The sequence below is a fragment of the Corythoichthys intestinalis genome, chromosome 15 (genome assembly GCF_030265065.1).
Source record: "Corythoichthys intestinalis isolate RoL2023-P3 chromosome 15, ASM3026506v1, whole genome shotgun sequence".
NCBI lineage: Eukaryota > Metazoa > Chordata > Actinopteri > Syngnathiformes > Syngnathidae > Corythoichthys > Corythoichthys intestinalis.
Window position 1 is genome coordinate 37,377,129 of NC_080409.1, and position 18,524 is coordinate 37,395,652.

General features: G+C 40.3%; 1 protein-coding gene across 2 annotated transcripts in view; it reads left to right on the forward strand.

Annotated features, from left to right (window-relative positions):
• Positions 1 to 1,743: 1,743 nt before the first annotated feature.
• cdan1 (codanin 1) overlaps positions 1,744 to 18,524 on the forward strand; it is a 30,958-nt gene continuing 14,177 nt past the window's right edge. The window contains exons 1-12 of one of the 2 annotated variants that reach the window (XM_057860364.1): positions 1,744 to 2,708; positions 4,416 to 5,014; positions 6,926 to 7,129; positions 10,563 to 10,753; positions 10,827 to 10,946; positions 11,040 to 11,118; positions 11,408 to 11,528; positions 11,615 to 11,724; positions 14,083 to 14,172; positions 14,314 to 14,389; positions 14,457 to 14,662; positions 18,356 to 18,503. In XM_057860364.1, coding sequence (XP_057716347.1) covers positions 2,631 to 2,708; positions 4,416 to 5,014; positions 6,926 to 7,129; positions 10,563 to 10,753; positions 10,827 to 10,946; positions 11,040 to 11,118; positions 11,408 to 11,528; positions 11,615 to 11,724; positions 14,083 to 14,172; positions 14,314 to 14,389; positions 14,457 to 14,662; positions 18,356 to 18,503 — 2,022 coding nt within the window. In that variant the 5' untranslated portion in view covers positions 1,744 to 2,630. Of the gene's footprint in view, positions 2,709 to 4,412; positions 5,015 to 6,925; positions 7,130 to 10,562; positions 10,754 to 10,826; positions 10,947 to 11,039; positions 11,119 to 11,407; positions 11,529 to 11,614; positions 11,725 to 14,082; positions 14,173 to 14,313; positions 14,390 to 14,456; positions 14,663 to 18,355; positions 18,504 to 18,524 lie in introns of both variants that reach the window. The other variant, XM_057860363.1, reaches the window with a different exon arrangement.

The window sequence follows — 18,524 nt, forward strand, 5'->3', positions numbered from 1 at the left end:
GGGGCCAAATTAGAGCAATTAAAAAAAAAAAAAAAAAAAAAACAGTCGATATTAAAATAAGATGAAATCACAAAGCATAAGCTGAAAATTTGGAGTGCAACAATATTTATACATGAGATCAGTGGTTTTGGACTTGTTTTCCGCCAAAATCAAAATCTGTTTTGCCACATGGCAAACAAAAAATGCCACATGGCAACAAAAAAAAAAATGCCACATGGCAAAGACAAAAAATGCCAAAATAAATTTTGCCACATAGTAAAAAAAATGATGTCCAAAAAATGCCACATGGCAAAATCCATTTTGCCACATGGCAAATACCACTTTTGGTTCTCGCTTTCTCCAAATTAGAGCAATTAAAAAAAAAAAAAAAGCCAAAAATAATTTTGCCACATTGCAAAAAAAATGCCACAGGGCAAAATCTTTTGCCACATGGCAAAATCCATTTTGCGAAATAGCAAAAAAAGCCACATGGCAAAAAAAAAAAAAAAATCCCACATGGCAAAATTCTATTTTGCCACATGGCAAAATCCATTTTGCCTCGTGGCAAATACCACTTTTGGTTCTCGCAGTCTCTCCAAATTAGAGCAATTACAAAAAAAAAAAAAAAAAAAGCCAAAAATCAATTTTGCCACAAGGCAAAAAAATGCCACATGGCAAAAAATGCCACATGGCAAAATCTATTTTGTCACATGGCAAAAAAAAGTCACATGGCAAAAAAATACCACTTTTGGTTCTCGCTGTCTCTCCAAATTAGAGCAATTTTTTAAAAAATGCAAAAAATCAATTTTGCCACATGGCAAAAAAAAATGCCACATGGCAAAAATTGCCAAATGGCAAAAAAAAATGCCACATGGCAAAATCTATTTTGCCACATGTTAAAAAAAATGCCACATGGCAAAAACAAAAAATGCCTAAATAAATTATGCCACATGGCAAAAAATGCCACATGGCAAATATATATTTTGCCACATGGCAAATACCACTTTTGGTTCTCGCTGTCTCTCCAAATTAGAGCAATTAAAAAAATAAATAAATAAATGCCGAAAATCAATTATGCCACATGGCAAAAAATGCCACATGGCAAAAAAATGCCACATGGAAAAATCCATTTTGCCACATGGCAAAAATAAATGCCACATGTAAAAAACAAAAAATGCCAAAATAAATTTTGCCACATGGCAAAAAAAATGCCACATGGCAAAAATATATTTTGCCACATGGCAAATACCACTTTTGGTTCTCGCTGTTTCTCCAAATTAGAGCAATAAAAAAAAAATCAGTCAGTATATTAAAATAAGATTAAATCACAAAGCACAAGTTGACAATTTGCAGTTCAACATTATTTATACATGGGATCAGTGGTTTTGGACTGGTCTTCCTCCAATTTACATGCTTTATTGCATTTCTTTTAACTGCTAGTCCTCTATCTAATGGGAGGAGAAACTGATTCCTTCCTTCCTTCCTTCCTTCCTTCCTTCCTTCCTTCCTTCCTTCCCTCCCTCCCTCCTTCCTTCCTTCCTTCCTTCCTTCCTTCCTTCCTTCCTTCCTTCCTTCCTTCCTTCCTTCCTTCCTTCCTTCCCTCCCTTCCCTCCTTCCTTCCTTCCTTCCTTCCTTCCTTCCTTCCTTCCTTCCTTCCTTCCTTCCTTCCTTCCTTCCTTCCTTCCTTCCTTCCCTCCCTCCCTCCCTCCCTCCCTCCCTCCCTCCCTCCCTCCTTCCTTCCTTCCTTCCCTCCCCGATTATCCAAGGTCGGTTCGCGGGGGCAGCAGCTTCAGAAGAGAAGCCCAGACTTCCCTCTTCCCAGCCACTTCATCCAGCTTTTTTGGAGGATCCCAAGGTGTTCCCAGGCCAGCCAGGGGACATAGTCTCCCCAGCGTGTCCTGGGTTGGCCTCCTCCCAGTGGGACATGCCTGGAACATCTCACCAGGGAGGCCCCCACGAGGCATCCTAATCAGAATCTCATCTGCCTCCGCTCGATGCTGATAAACAACTCTGAGGCCCTCCCGGATGGCCGAGCTTCTCATCTAATCTCTAAGGGAGAGCCTGGACACCATATGAAGGAAAATCAGTTTGGTCACTTATATCCGGGATCTTGAACGTATATCGTCTGGTAAATTTGATGCCATGAAAATAGTATGTCATGCGACGATACGACAATAAAACAAGAATGTAGACATGAAAATGAAAAATAGGAGCAGTTAGTTCTCTTAAATATTAACTTGCTTGCTTAGCTATATGGATTTATAATTGAGAAAAAAAAGATTTTTTTTTTATTAACTTTCGAAGGGTTTAGTGAATGCACATGAAAAACTAGTGGGGCTCGGTAACTTTAGCAAGGTTAAGAACCACTGCATTGGCTATTCTGTGATAAACCTTTATTTAAACCTCAAAAAATCATTTTGAGATTGTTATTTTGATATGTACACTAAAAATAAAACTATTTTCACGTAAAATGGTTTGTGACCACTTAAATACAAATATCAACACAAACGTACATAAGAAAATCGAGAGAGGGGAGGAAACCTCAGGAAGGCTCGACGAAGAGGTTGACGTCACTGACAATATGCGCATGCGCGTTTTCCGATCCCGCCCCCTTTCTCTCAGTTCATCTGCCGCGCAAGTGCCAGCTCGCAATGGCGGCTCTTTTGGAATCGCTGCTGGAAAGAAAAGTGGACCTCTGCAAGGTCTTGGACTGGTTGAGGAACGTCCAGGTAGGGCGGATATACACTCGAACCGTTTGGGCAACATGCTCGGTTTTGGTTCTGTGTCGCACGCTTTGTCCAAGGGGAGTGACATGAGCACATTTCGGACTGTAAACAAAACTTTAAGCTAGGCAGCTAAGCAAGATAGTGGTACCTTGCCCCATTAGAGTCAATTGGACATTTAAGTGGCCGCTATTTATGTTTGCGGTAATAAAAACGACTTTCTTATATTTTGAGGTTAATGCGGCTACACAGAAATTAACTCGTGTGTTGTCAGCGTGGTCAAAATGACCATTTTAACGATAACAATTTGCCCCTTATCACATTACGGATTAAATATTATTTTTAATATATATTTTTAGACACTGTGTCCTCATTAAAAAGTGTAATTTTACCTTCAATAGATTTGCTAAAATTGCCTCTGACAACTAGGCATGTGTCAGTAAGATATTCTGACAGTATGATTACGTTAAGCCAAAATAAAACGGTTTTAAGGTATTACGTATTGCAATTACAAAAATGTGTTACTTTGAGATATCTGGGTTTAAAAAAACAACAACTTGATTCCACTGAACAAGATTTTTATTTTTCAAAATATATTAGCAAATTGTAGCATGTATAATGTTAAGCTAAAATAAATTTAAATAAAAAAATATTCTAAATAAAATTAAAATAAATGAAGTCCTTTAAGGTAAGCCTAAACCCACAACCACAGCTCAACATTATTACCATTAGAACAAAAAAAACATTGAATTATTTTACATAAAAAGCATGTTTTTATGACTCGTATCATGTTTACATTATACACACTTTCTCAACACACAGTTGCCAGAGAGAGAGAAAAAAAAAAAACGTTTTACCACCTCGGTACACACGAAACACGCTGGAGTTAACTCTCGTAGCTGGTGGGAAATGTTCATGAAAGTGTTTACTCATCTTCAATTTTGTATTAATGCGATATGATGTTGGGGGTTTTGCCTCCTCGACACCCACCCTCCACGAATATGTTTTACATGTCTCTAGGCCCTCCTCTAAGCTGCGGCCGTCTGTAGCTTTTCTGTAACCGAAGTATTCCCATAACAGCGATTTTTGTTTCTTCAATGGGGGCGTAAAAGTTCAGGAGTTTCATCTCCTCCAGCCATCGTGTAGCACAGCTGGCTCACTCACACTGAACAACAACCAACGGGGGAGGGTTGAGCCTCACAGCTGCAAGCAAGGGATTTCTCCATGCCTTTTTGGAACATAAAAAACAGCTAATACCTTAGGGACGGTATGATGGAAAATTTTGGCGGTTTTGAAACCTTGACCTTTTTATATCACGATATACCTTGAAACTGATAATCGGCACATGACTACTGACATCTGTATCTGGATGGATTTCAACTCATATTTACCCTTGCTTTCCGATTTAATATTTAGTTTAAATGGCTATTTTTTTGCAAGGTAAACTAAGATGTCATCCTTTATCAGTTATCCAGTGGGGAAATTTCCAATCTGTAAATCTGTTTATTGTAATAATTTAGTGGATGAAAATATGGGTAGAATGTAAAGAATTAAATATTAGTGCGTCATGTCACGCTTACCCAGTATGCAAATCCTTTTGCTGTCTACGCCCTGGCAGTATATTATACGTGCAAATATGTACTTTTTATTAAAAAATATAACTGTCGCTGACTTCATGTGTTCTCAAAATCTTATATTTTTCCTTCTTAGCAGGATAGCGACACCTTTGCATTTAGTGACCCAGTGTTGACAATCCATAAGCAAGAATTCATTCCATTTCTGCTGAACTTCCTACGAGATCAGAGTAGTCAGGCTCTTACCCACGGCCCCACCACCCCTGCCAAGACACCCAACCGGCCCAGGCCTCCTGCTACGTCACAGGGCTTCTCCGAAAAGAGGACCTGCAGGTCTTTGGGTGGCAACTCGCACAGCGCAAGCCGGGTACAGCTGTTCTCTCCAACGCCGTCCCCGGGGACCGAGTCAGGTCCGAGTCACGTCAGCAGCCCGTCCTTGTCCACGTCATGGAGCCCAGCGTCCAGGCCATCAGGCTCGGAGCGGAGACCGAGTCAGAGGATCAGTCTTGGGGACTTCGTGCTGTCTTCTCCGGAGCTCCAGAAAGGCCGCAGGAGGAGCGGGAATGGCCCCGGCAGGCACGTGGGAGGAGCGCGAACGGCACATCACACTGATGACAATGTGAGGAGAACCAGCAAAACAGCTGGCAATGAGCAGGTTTCTCCTCCATCTGTGGGTCAACTAAATTTTAACAACTTGGAAGATTTCCCACCAGTCGGATTGTCTCCTGTTACCCCCACGTGAGTTTTTTTTTTTTTTTTTTTACTCCCCTACTCACTCACTCCTTTAGAGCAGGGGTGTCGAAATCATTTTGTATCATGGGCCACATTAATGGCAATGGCGTACCGCATGCAACGCGTCACTTTTGCTCATTAATATTCATGACGTTAGCAACTGTTGCTAGGCGGGTCAAGCTCGCATTTGTCCCTAATGCTAAATGCATGTAAAAAGTCTAAGAACGAGATGTTTACTGAGCTAAACCTAACCTGTAGGGAGTAAAGGAATCTGACATTTTAGCCAAACCGCCGGACTCGCGCTGGCGCAGGTCCAAGGACCTGGCGGGACCCCGACATCCTGGCCAAAAGTCCAAACTCTGCGCATTTTAGTCTTAACACTTTTTACTGACTCCATTTTGAAAGGTTTAAAGAAGGCTCGCCGAAAACAAGTTGACAGTTTATTCAGGTTGACAGCGATCAAACAGCAAAGTGAAACAGAAACAGACTCGGGCAGGGAAGCAAGGTCACCCTGTCACACGTCAACAAAAGGTTCCCGAGAAAAATGACCACGATTAGTTAAACAGTCAGTCTTTTGAAGGCTCTCGTTGGGCAGGCTTTGGGCAGGAAGAAGGGTGTGTTTATGATTATTGTCTGTTTGTGGATTGGAATGGAGGATTCAGGAGTTGTCCGGTCAACAAGGGTTGTGGATTTTGCCACCTCAGCGTCAAAGGGGCTCCTGGAGTCCTGTCAGTCGTGTTATCAGGTGGATATCGGGCGTTCTGTGGTGTTCCTTGTGTTGGGACACAGCCTCCCGCCATTTGTTCTGGACTGTCCGGGAGAACTGATAGCGAGAGCTGGTGGTGCAGACGTGGGCTTAGTGTCAATCTTGCTCAGTCAGTTGCATGACGCACACGTTGGGCTTCCGTGATAAGAACGCGTCATGTAGCTTTATGCCCTATATTCTGCTTGTTTTCCTGAAACTGTGGTATAAGTGCTATTTATTTTATATTGGGTGTGTTAGAGTAATACAAACAGTCAAACAGTAAATACGAGAAACGATACTATTCCCTGATTAATTATACTGTATTGTGTTAGAATAATGCAAACAGTTAGACCGTGCCTACGAGAAAAGGTACTTTCTCCTTCAGCAGTGTTTTCTGAAATTTCCAGGTTCGCGGTGAATCAGTAACAGGCACACTTTTGCTCAATAGACGATGTTTATTGATTAGAAAATGCAGAATAAATGAGATTTATTGATTACAATCCCACAAAAGCAAGCAAACGGATATCAAAAACAAGCAAACAAATGGTAACGTGATGCTAGATTTGAGTTTGTCATTCTCAGAATCCCCGCGTTACATTACAGCACAACTAGTTGTCCCTTATAAATGAAAATCGCTTACCGTGACAAACGAGTGGGTAGCCAACAACATTCCAGTAAAGCGTCAAAAGGACGAAAGCCAGGCGATCCGTACGTGACCCGCTGGTGGACCTCACTGGTCGCCCGGAAATGTTCGGTTTTTGTAGGGACGCACCCCTCGGAGGCGGAGAGGCCAACTTCCCCGTCCAGTCCAGTCACAAACATTTAAGCTACTTTTGGTTCAGTCCCCTTGAAAAAGGGCTTTTCACATGGGACAAGTGAGCTGTGCTGCAACAGATGCCAACAAATGGTAAATATTATGGGTGCAAAACAAGTTATCTCTATGGGACCCAGGCGTGTAGTAAAACAATATTATGGTGCAAAACAAGTTATCTCATGAGATTCTAAAGCGCGTCTCCTAACTTTGGGAACAAGGTGAAAAACAATAGAAGTTGTAACAGTCAATGTCACAGAAGCAATTATACATCACAAAAGCATAATGTAATATTTTCCCACATCAAGCAGTAAATTTGACATCCATGCTTTCGTGTAACCAATAACCATATGTCATACAGGGAAAGCAAACCATCCAGAAGAATAAATCCGACACCAGTAAGCGCCCAGCGGTCGCACTCCAAGCCTAAGACATGCTTCACTTCCACACCATTCAGCAAATCGCCCAGCCCGCTGGCAACTGGGCCCGAGAGGCCCAATGGGTGGGTGATGGCGGTTAGCCCCCACAGCCTGATGGAGGAGAGGGAGCTTCTCAAGAGAGAAAAGTAGGGACATCCTCCACTTGTGGGAAAAACAACATCTTGATTCTTTTCTTTGGAATACCGTATTGGCCCCAAAATAAGACGGCCCTGATTATAAGACGACCCCTTCTTTTTCAAGACTCAAGTTTAAAAAAAGACTTTTTGAACACCAAATTAATTTTTATACAGAACATAATTACAGTACATCCGAATAGACCTGGAACGAATACTCAAGCAACTCTAGTAACTCGAGTTTAAAAACTGATCCAAGTAATTTTATTCACCTCGAGGAATCGTTTAATTTTGCCAGTTCTAAGCATCACGTTTTGCCCGGACTACTTTTAATGCGGGACAACGCGCTGACGTCGCGTGCGTAGAGGAAGAAGCAATAAAAAAAACTTACTGCAGCCGACAGTCGCTGCAAACTACGCCGACGTTGCTAAAAACTACGCCCGCATGATGCTAGTGTGGTAGCAGGTAGTGTCCGATGCGTCTCAAAGATATCGCATGCATTTAGGACTAGATGGGAAATGACAGACTCGGCCGCGTCTGGGCAGCGTTAGTAAACGGCCGCCATCTTCAAGCAGTAGACTTCACTAATAAATATAACGTTACTGTCACTCGCTCACGTAACGGTAGCCCTTCAGAGGGCTAGGTTTCTATTGATTATGACCACTATCGATGCGTGGCTAACGTGTCTTACATACAGGTTTTATTTAATCTGTAAAAACACAGCGCTCTACAGAAATGAGGGTGTAAAATTAAAACATGATAAAGCTAACTGTCAGTTTTAGCGCTGTAGTCATTGCTGAATTAAACACCAAGTAGCACTGGTTCCTAATATGCTCCAATACAGCAGGTATCATACATTTATTTTGAACACTGCAGAAACTCAAAATCCTATCAGTACTTACAGTTTAGACTAACTTAAAACTTAACTAGAACTTAAAAATAGCTTCACACAAATGGAAATGAAATTGAAACACGTGGGAAAAACACGTAGCTTTCAAGTGATTTGTGTTATCAAGCGTAATTACATTTTTAGGTAAGAAATGTTTTTTTTTTTCATAAGATCTAGAAGTTTTTTGAATGAAAGCAGTGAATTTTTTTTTCTAGTCACATCTGTGATTCAATTGTTGGCTGTTTTCAACAATGTACAGCGAAAATAAAGACATTGATTGACTGAAAATGGTTCAATATTGGATTAAATGTCTTTTTTTGTCATTTATATTTATAATTGCTCTTTACCTAAAAAAAGTTTTATCTGATTACTCGATTAATCGATAGAATTTTCAGTCGATTACTCGATTACTAAAATATTCGATAGCTGCAGCCCTACATCCGAAACAAATGATTATAACAATATATTTGAGAGAAAAAGCATGTTATTTTGCCTCATTCAAATCTGAATATCTGAACCTTTAAATATGTAAACTAAAGTGCAATCACATTTAGGGCTGTCCCAAACGACTAATTTTCTCCCGATTAGTCAGCCGACTATTTTTACGATTAGTCGACTAATCTAACCTGTTTACTAATTTAGGAAATTAAATTTTTGTTGACGCTTATCAATTCACAAAAAAACATATTGGAACACTTAAATTATTTATTAAAGTACAAATAAACACGTAAATAACAATAATAAATCACAAATAAACAATGAGTTCAAATGCTGATAGAATTAACTTGTGTAGCATCCCGATTGAAAAGGTGGTCTCTTAAACTGATGGTTTACAACTTTTATTCAATCCTTGATGTAATCACACCGTAAGAGCTATGGTGCACACAAATAAAACAACACAATTAGAAATTAACAAAAACTTTTCACCTTTTTCCTTTTAAACCTTATTTATATATCAATGAATTGCCTTTACCTTAATTTATTAGCTTATCATTGACAATCTGTCCCTTGAGTGCAATCACTGTATATACTGTATATATTTATGACCTTTTAACCTTATATAATTTTCTATACCATAAAATAAACCATAACATGAAATAAACCTTTCAGTTAGCATTAAGGACAATACTAATAGCACTTATGGGCCCATTGTCAATGAAACATTATTATTCAGTAAGGCGACAGCACCCTCTGCCACTCGCGGGGGCCTGCGCTTGTCAGTGACGTTCCTTATTCTCGCTATATGTTTATACAACTTTAACATTTGTTAATAATACGCTCTGCGTGGAGTATCATCCATCGCTTTTCCTTTTTAAATGGGCACTTTTAAGCAAACGCAAGAAGTAACAACGGGAACATTTTTAAACAGGCATTTCACGGGACAGCATTTCCTCGGCCAATTATATAGCTTATATAGCGAGAGCGAGTGGATAGTGAGGGGAAGAGGATAGTGAACCTACAACGGCATTTGAGGTGTTTATTCACGGCCGACGTGCAGCCAAGCTTGGCATTGAAGAGACAGGACAGAAGAGTGTACCCTCCGTTGTTTCTTTGAAATAAGTCAATGTTTTGGACCCTCTGGTGCGCTTTTTTTTGGCTTTGTGCCGCTTTCCCCGCTTGCATACAGAGCATCCGACATTCTGAGCTTTCCACGCATATATTTTTTTTAACCCTTCATTAACCGTCGACGGGATGTTGTGCTCGTCGACGGATTTACGTCATCGATGACGTCACCTTTGTCGACTAGTCGGGACAGCTCTAATCACATTCGTAAATGAATGGCTTCTGGTTTTTGTTATGTAAATAAACCAATCTATTGTGATAAAACAACAAAATTGCAATAACTGCAATAACCATCAAAGTAAGGTCTAACTAACTGTAGTCTTGAAACAAATCTGAATAAGGAAAAACATTGCAATAAAATAATGCAAACTGGTTAAACTTGGGAGTAGCTGAGATCTGACATGACAGAACATTACTCCTCAAGTTCAGCATTCGTTTCAGTGATATCTGGCGCCATCTAGCGTCACGAATGAGTATAATGTCTAGACCGCGAAGATAAGACGACAACCCACTTTTTCAGTCTTATTTCAGTGCAAAAAACACAGTCTTATATTCGGGCCAATACAATATTTGTTCTTGTCTTATTTTGTTGAACACCAATTGTTTAGAAAGATAATTGTGTTTATTTCCTTTGTTTCTGGCTAGAAGTAGTGGCTACGTGTGTTCACCACCTCACAATTTATGAAATTTTCCATTACGTGTTGATTTTATGTATGCACCATATGTGTTGTGTTGTGTAAAGAAATACTGAAGAAACACGGTTAAGAAAACATTACATTCAAAATTCAAAAAGGAAAGGAGCAATACAGGTGGAGATGAATGAATAAATACATTGCGTACTTTTTCCCCCTTGGACCAAAAATAAATTAGATTAAAAAATATAAAAAAGACAAGTAGCAGAAACTTTTTGTCATTCGTACTTAACGAACACTGTATTGAATCTTTGGGTGTTTTTTGGGAATCAATAATTAGTATACATACTCCTGTCTCCAGGTGTAAAAGAGCCCAACAGACCTGCTCTCCTCCACCAGCCTCAGAGGAGCCGTGCACGCCAACGAAGTCTGGCACCCTAGTCGGAAGCAAGGTGACGCCTGATCAGCAAACGCCATGTCCTGAACCGTCCAAAGTCACCCTGGCCTCAGACCTGGACTTGCTGGCGGAATTGTACTGCACTTGCATTTCAGGTGGGCCTAAACCCAGAGGTTGCCTCCGAAAAGGGAAGGGAAAAAAATAATATTTAATAAAAATATTTTACAGAAAATCTGTTGCCAAACGTTTTTTTGGAGCTCTTCTTTGTGATGCAGCTGCTCACGTCTCGATCTCCTCACACTCCTGACGAGGATGATGAGGAACATAGCAAATGTGCGCTCAACTCTGGTATGACAAATTATTGTTTTGATGGTTGACTAATCACGGATGATTTTTGCAACTACACACTAAACACTCTTTTTCTCCAATTCATTTTTGTAGATGTGCTGGAGCGACGCTACCTGAGACAAGTGCACAACTGTGTGTATTTTGCAGTCAAAGTGCTGGAGAATCAATATCAGTGAGTTGAAGCTAATGAGTTCATTTAAGAAATATCACTAAGACGGTAGAACCCTGGGAAGGTTGTTGATCAGTTTCCTCCGTTTCAGCATTGTAAGTGGTAATGTGCCATAGTTAACTGTGTGTTCGATGTAAAAAAACTTCTTAAAGCAACTGTTGTTCATCTATCACCATGGCATCCAATGAGTTAATTCATTAATGTGCCTGAACTTGCTGTTTGCTAGGAAGAAAAGAGCCCCCAACTATCTTTGTATCGAGTGATTTTTCTTGAAATCTCATTTGTTTTGTAGGTTATTGACTCATCTGGATAAATGCACGTTGCGTCTCCTGGCCGAGAATGAAAGAGTGGCTTCGTTCTCATCGCACCTTAAAGATCGTTTGAGTCAGGCCCAGGACAGAAGTACAGCCAAGGTAGCACACTGATGTAGATTGATCCAGAAATTATGGAATTATTGAAATGGGAAGAGATTCATTTTGGATTTTCGATGTCTTCACAGCTGTCGCCCTCTGTTTCCGCATTCGTTCACTCGGTGTCTTTCCAGCCTGCCACCGACAATCGATCTAACTTCAGCAGTGACAAGGCTTTCCACACCTTTAAAAAGCAAAGGTATTTTAGCTACCTAATGAAAAAGAAAATGACAACAACTACAGTTTGGAGAAAAAAATGTTAGTTAACTGAAATAAAAACTCATTTGAATAATAAAATATTACTGAAACCATTGTTGTTCAATAAACTAACATAAATGTATCAACTAAGGGTGTACCGGTACATGTATTTGTATTGAACCTTTTCGGTACGTGGTGCTCGGTTCGGAACGTAGGCGTACCGAATGAGTTTCTGACATAATGTAACCATTACTTTTCGAGGCTGTGAATCGATCGGGTTACAGTTTCTTTGTGTAGATTATATTTATTCAGTCTTCTCTACTATAATGAAGACCAACACGGTAGGACAGTATACAACCCAGAAACGTCAACGGCGCGACAACGTGGCCACAGCGAGAACGCAGCGAAACGCGGGCGTTAAAGTCAATCAGCCAATGCACACAGCTCGCAGTGCAGCCGTGTGTTAGGGTGAATCCCATTTCATCCCTTGGCCCTCCCCCTTACCCCTTCCCCCTACCACTTGGCCCTTCAAACGGAGCAATAAGGGGTAGGGGCTTGAAACGTTAGCCCTACGAATTGGGACACCCCTTCACACTCACGTACGTCATAAGTCCATTCCGCCAGTTATGACGTCATCAAAAAGCGACAGAACCAAACAGACACGCCTACATCAGTTATCACAACTTAAAACTGTTAAAATAGTTAAATTAGGGATAAACAGAGCTACTTACATTTGTGTACTTCTTTCCTTGGCTCCGCCATTTTGGAAATGATTCTCGGGGTAATCGCTTTGCACCCTGGGAAATTTCGCGTAACCCTCCGTTTGGAGTGAGGGTAGTCATGGCCCTCCGTTTGGAGGGGTGGAAAGCCCTCCCCCTTACCCCTACCCCTGCACATTAGCGTGAATTGGGACAGCCCTACCCCTACACGTGAACGCGCAAAACGGAGGGGAAGGGGTAAGGGGTAGGGCCAAGGGGTGAAATGGGATTCACCCTTAGACGCGTGCCAGAAGCGGCTCAACGTGACGCACGCGAAAAGAACGGCAGAGTTTATTATTTGACGCGAGACGCGGCCCTCCTGCGTCCAAACTACTAGCTAGGATAGGGCAGAACGGAAGTCACTCGTGTAAAAATACGGTGGATCTGGTCGATTTTCAAACTAATATGCAATCTTAACCCACTTTTTGAGTCCATCAGATCTCTTGAGTGGTAGATCAGGGCACAGTTGACTTGTCTTTGTTGATTTACTGCTGTCTTCTCTGCTATAATACTAACCAACATGCCCCCGTGTTCAATACACAACCCTCCTACCACAACAAAACAAGTAGGGAACTAATATTCACATAGGAACTAAAGTTATACAACATAAAATATACAATACAAATGAATACTACATCACATTTGTAAAATATAAACACATAATAAATAATAGCCCATTTAAGTAAAATAAAATGAAATGAGCTAAAACACCTGTAATTAAATAATAAGAATAATACACAGATCCTCTTTACACAGTTAAATTTATTACTTTCTGTGTGGCGCTTTAACTTGAGAAAATCCACCAATAAAGCTTTTGAAAACCGTTCATAAGAAAGAAAAAAATGATTCATTGAGGCATTTCATTTGTAAAATACATGTTAAAATCTTTGTCATTGGGATTGCTTTTCTCTTTAGCACAGGACTTCTTTTTTCTTCTTTCTTTCAGAAAGAAAGCTGACCAATACGCGGGTTCTGAAAGGCAAATTGTTGTTGGATTATTATCTTTAAATACCCGCTACTTTTTGAGCAGAATTCTAGCTTTGTATAGGCTAATGTTCCTATTGTTGAAAGCACAAAAGTGTGTAATAAACAACTAGCACATTTATATTTTGCATTTTTTTTTCTTACTGTACCGAAAATGAACCGAACCGTGACCTCAAAACCGAGGTACGTACCGAACCTAGATTTTTGTGTACCGTTACACCCCTAGTATCAACATTAAACTTGGTTTTAGGCTTCTAAGAAGAAGCAATATCTACTAATCAAAATGACTGAATACAGTTTAGTTATCTTTGTGGAGTTTTTTTTAAGAGTCCTTCACCAACCTAATCCTGAAACTAATAAAAATGAAAACTAACATTTTTAAGAAAAATAAAAACTTGCTTATCCACTCCAACAAGTAAAATGAAAGTTATGTAGGTAAAACGGTTCCATGAATCCTGAATGACTGCTAGCGGTCAGCAGAGATGAAATAGAACTAAAGTTATAAATATAACTACCAATTCTATGAATCCCAAACTGTTATAACCTTGTTGTAGATATGGTTGCATTATTGCTTGTTATTTTTTTCATTGTTATAAGTTCTGTTGTTTTTGTGAAAGGGACGTTTTTTACGAGGTGCTGCGAGAATGGGAGGACTGTCACAAGGAGCCCAGCTGGATTTTCGATGTTGCGCTCGGAAGTCGTATAAGGCAAGTTTTTTACTCATTGATCCATTGACGGTGAAAGACGTCCTATCCATTTTGACTGGGAGGGCTTACAGCTAGGCAGCAATCATTCACTGATAGCCTTCCGAATCATTTTAATTTTTTTGTGTGGGTGCGGGGTTTCAGAGGAATGATGAATCAGCTGACCGCTGCTGGAAACCACTCACACTTTGCTCGTCTCTTCTTGAAGCAGCTGGTTCAGGTAAAGCCAAACATTCCACTCATCCCGGTGATATGAATCCACTGTAAAGTTCTACTCCTGCATTTAGATGTGCAAAGGACATCGTATGAACAGCTCAAATGGCGACAACCCTGACGCCGACCTGCTCGGCATTCTGGGAGCCGACAGCCTGGGCCGGCTGAAGCGCCTGGAGGAGCGTCTCATTCGGCCGCACGGCGTCGGCGGCCCGTGCCCGCCGCCATCCTTTCCTGGCCACCAGGAGTTCTTCCGGGACTTTCTGCAGGCGGCCAGTTGGTAATGTTATCCTGCGTTTCTAAAATATTAAATTTGAATCTTTTATAGTTAAATACAACTGATCTGTTCTTCGTAAAGTCACTGTATCCCACATTTTTTATACAAGCACAACCTGTAGAAGGCCAAAATGCTGCTTTTTAAAAAAAATGTTGTTCAAATATTTCGGCATACAATAAAATGAGCAAACGTTTTGAAAGCTATATCAAAGTTGCAAATTATTAAACTTGAAATATACATATATAGTTTAATATTGTGAAAAACAATTTACTAGAAATAGCATGGGATGCAACCTTATATATTGAAGGGAAATAATGAATTATTTTAAAACTGTAATTAGTCTTTATAATTAATGTTGATTAACCGTATAATCACATAGCAATATTTGCCCCCCCCCTTAAATTAAAGGATTTTAATGGAATAATCAATCAAAGAGTATACTCTGTAAAAATGCAACTGCATTTCAAGTCAAAGCTGTGGAAAAACAATTATTTAGAAAAAGTATTAAAGTTTTATTTATTTATTTTTTTTTTTTTTTTAATGAACTATACATATTTAATCATATTTCTCTACTTCAGTTGTTGTTAGCTAAGCTAACTAGAGCTGTCCCGACAAGTCGACGCCATCGATGACGTACAGTGCCTTCCAAAAGTATTCGGCCCCCTTGAATCTTGCAACCTTTCGCCACATTTCAGGCTTCAAACATAAAGATATGAAATTTAATTTTTTTGTCAAGAATCAACAACAAGTGGGACACAATCGTGAAGTGGAACAACATTTATTGGATAATTTAAACTTTTTTAACAAATAAAAAACTGAAAAGTGGGGCGTGCAATATTATTCGGCCCCTTTACTTTCAGTGCAGCAAACTCACTCCAGAAGTTCAGTGAGGATCTCTGAATGATCCAATGTTGTCCTAAATGACCGATGATGATAAATAGAATCCACCTGTGTGTAATCAAGTCTCCGTATAAATGCACCTGCTCTGTGATAGTCTCAGGGTTCTGTATAAAGTGCAGAGAGCATTATGAAAACCAAGGAACACACCAGGCAGGTCCGAGATACTGTTGTGGAGAAGTTTAAAGCCGGATTTGGATACAAAAAGATTTCCCAAGCTTTAAACATCTCAAGGAGCACTGTGCAAGCCATCATATTGAAATGGAAGGAGCATCAGACCACTGAAAATCTACCAAGACCCGGCCGTCCTTCCAAATTTTCTTCTCAAACAAGGAGAAAACTGATCAGAGATGCAGCCAAGAGGTCCATGATCACTCTGGATGAACTGCAGAGATCTACAGCTGAGGTGGGAGAGTCTGTCCATAGGACAACAATCAGTCGTACACTGCACAAATCTGGCTTTATGGAAGAGTGGCAAGAAGAAAGCCATTTCTCAAAAATATCCATAAAAAGTCTCGTTTAAAGTTTGCCACAAGCCACCTGGGAGACACACCAAACATGTGGAAGAAGGTGCTCTGGTCAGATGAAACCAAAATTGAACTTTTTGGCCACAATGCAAAACGATATGTTTGGCGTAAAAGCAACACAGCTCATCACCCTGAACACACCATCCCCACTGTCAAACATGGTGGTGGCAGCATCATGGTTTGGGCCTGCTTTTCTTCAGCAGGGACAGGGAAGATGGTTAAAATTGACGGGAAGATGGATGCAGCCAAATACAGGAACATTCTGGAAGAAAACCTGTTGGTATCTGCACAAGACCTGAGACTGGGACGGAGATTTATCTTCCAACAGGACAATGATCCAAAACATAAAGCCAAATCTACAATGAAATGGTTAAAAAATAAACTTATCCAGGTGTTAGAATGGCCTAGTCAAAGTCCAGACCTGAATCCAATCGAGAATCTGTGGAAAGAGCTGAAGACTGCTGTTCACAAACACTCTCCATCCAACCTCACTGAGCTCGAGCTGTTTTGCAAGGAAGAATGGGCAAGAATGTCAGTGTCTCGATGTGCAAAACTGATAGAAACATACCCCAAGCGACTTGCAGCTGTAATTGGAGCAAAAGGTAGCGCTACAAAGTATTAACGCAAGGGGGCCGAATAACATTGCACGCCCCACTTTTCAGTTTTTTATTTGTTAAAAAAAAGTTTAAATTATCCAATAAATTTTGTTCCACTTCACGATTGTGTCCCACTTGTTGTTGATTCTTGACAAAAAATTAAAATTTTATATCTTTATGTTTGAAGCCTGAGGTTGCAAGGTTCAAGGGGGCCGAATACTTTTGCAAGGCACTGTAAATGCGTCAAGCACAACATGCCGTAGACCACAGGTGTCAAACCGATTCCAGAAAGGGCCAAGTGAGTGCAGGTTGCTTTCCAACCAATGAAGAGGACACTTTTTCTCCAATTAGATCTTTTACATGTGTAATCAGTTAAACTTTCTCAGGTGCTGCTTGTTTCAGCTTGAAGTTCATTGGTTAAACTCTCTGCGCTGTATCGGTTGGAACAAAATCCAGCACCCACTTGGCCCTTTCTGGAATTGGTTTGACACCTGTGCCGTAAACGGTTAACGAAGGGTCAAAAAAATATATGCATGGAAAGTTTAGAATGTCGGATGCTCGGTATGCAAGCGGGTAAAGCGGCACAAAGCCAAAAAAGCGCACCAGAGTGGCCTAAACATTGGGTTACAAAAACAATAGATGTTGTTACAATCTATGTCACAGAAGCAATCACACATCACAAAGGCATAATGTAATATTTTCCCCCATCAACCTCATTGTGTATTTGTGATTTATTATTGGTATTTACGTGTTTATTTGTACTTAAATAAAGAATTAAAGTGTTCGAAAATGTTTTTGTGAATTAATAAGCGTCAACAAAAATTTCATTACTAAATTAGTTTAAAAAACAAAACAAAAAAACAGTTATTAGGTTACCGTAATTTATCGACTGTTGGGCACCTCTGATTACAAGCCTCACCCAGTACATTTTAAATTGAAAAACAATTTTGTACATATATAACCCTCTCCAACGTCCGACGTCTCCGTTCAGAAGAGCGCAAGCCTTGGGACAGTTAAGATCCTGCACAGAACCCTCAAATTCCCAGGCCTCTGGTAGAGGACCCGAGCTTGAAAAGAGAGCCGATACCGCCCGGGTTTATACTGTATGTGCGTGTATGTAAAAGAAAATTATCTCATTCAATAGATTTGTTAAGTTTGTGTAGTTACGCGTAGTACTTGTACTTAAGAATTTTGGCGCTGATGTCACAAATGGAAGCGATGAGAAGAATTTTATTCAAGATAGATGTTTTGCATTTTATTTCAGGTTGGAATTCGTTGTTACTTTTGATCAGCTTTCAACAAAATGATTTTTAAATAATGGTTTTGATTTATTCTTTCTTATTGTCTTCACTAATATATAGGGGTAGAGTAATTCAATTTGGGGGGGGAAATGAGACTTAATTTCTCGGCAATATATACAAGCCCCTCCCTGTCCAAATAGTCGCTTTTATCACGGTCAATGGCAGCCAATTAGCTGATTTATAAAATGGCATTAGAGCCGTTGGAACAGTAAGAAGACTGTTGATGAGTTTCCTTAGTTTTCAGTGTTATAAGTGGTAATATGCCAAAGTTACTGTGTGGGCAAATTAAACAGTTTTTTTAAGCAACTTTGATTCCTTTATCACCATAAATGGCAGCCAGTGGGTTAATATGTCCTAACCTCTCTTTGTTGACAGCTGTCAGCTCAACCAGCATTTACAGGACAGCTTGTGCCAGCAGATCCTTCAACTAGATGAAGTCGCCATCCTGAGTCCACCCGCTCCCATCGCCGAACAAGAGGAGGAGGGCGAAGAGGCAGTGGGCGACGGGGACATGGAGCAGCAGGTTAGTGTCCGTACGGTGGCC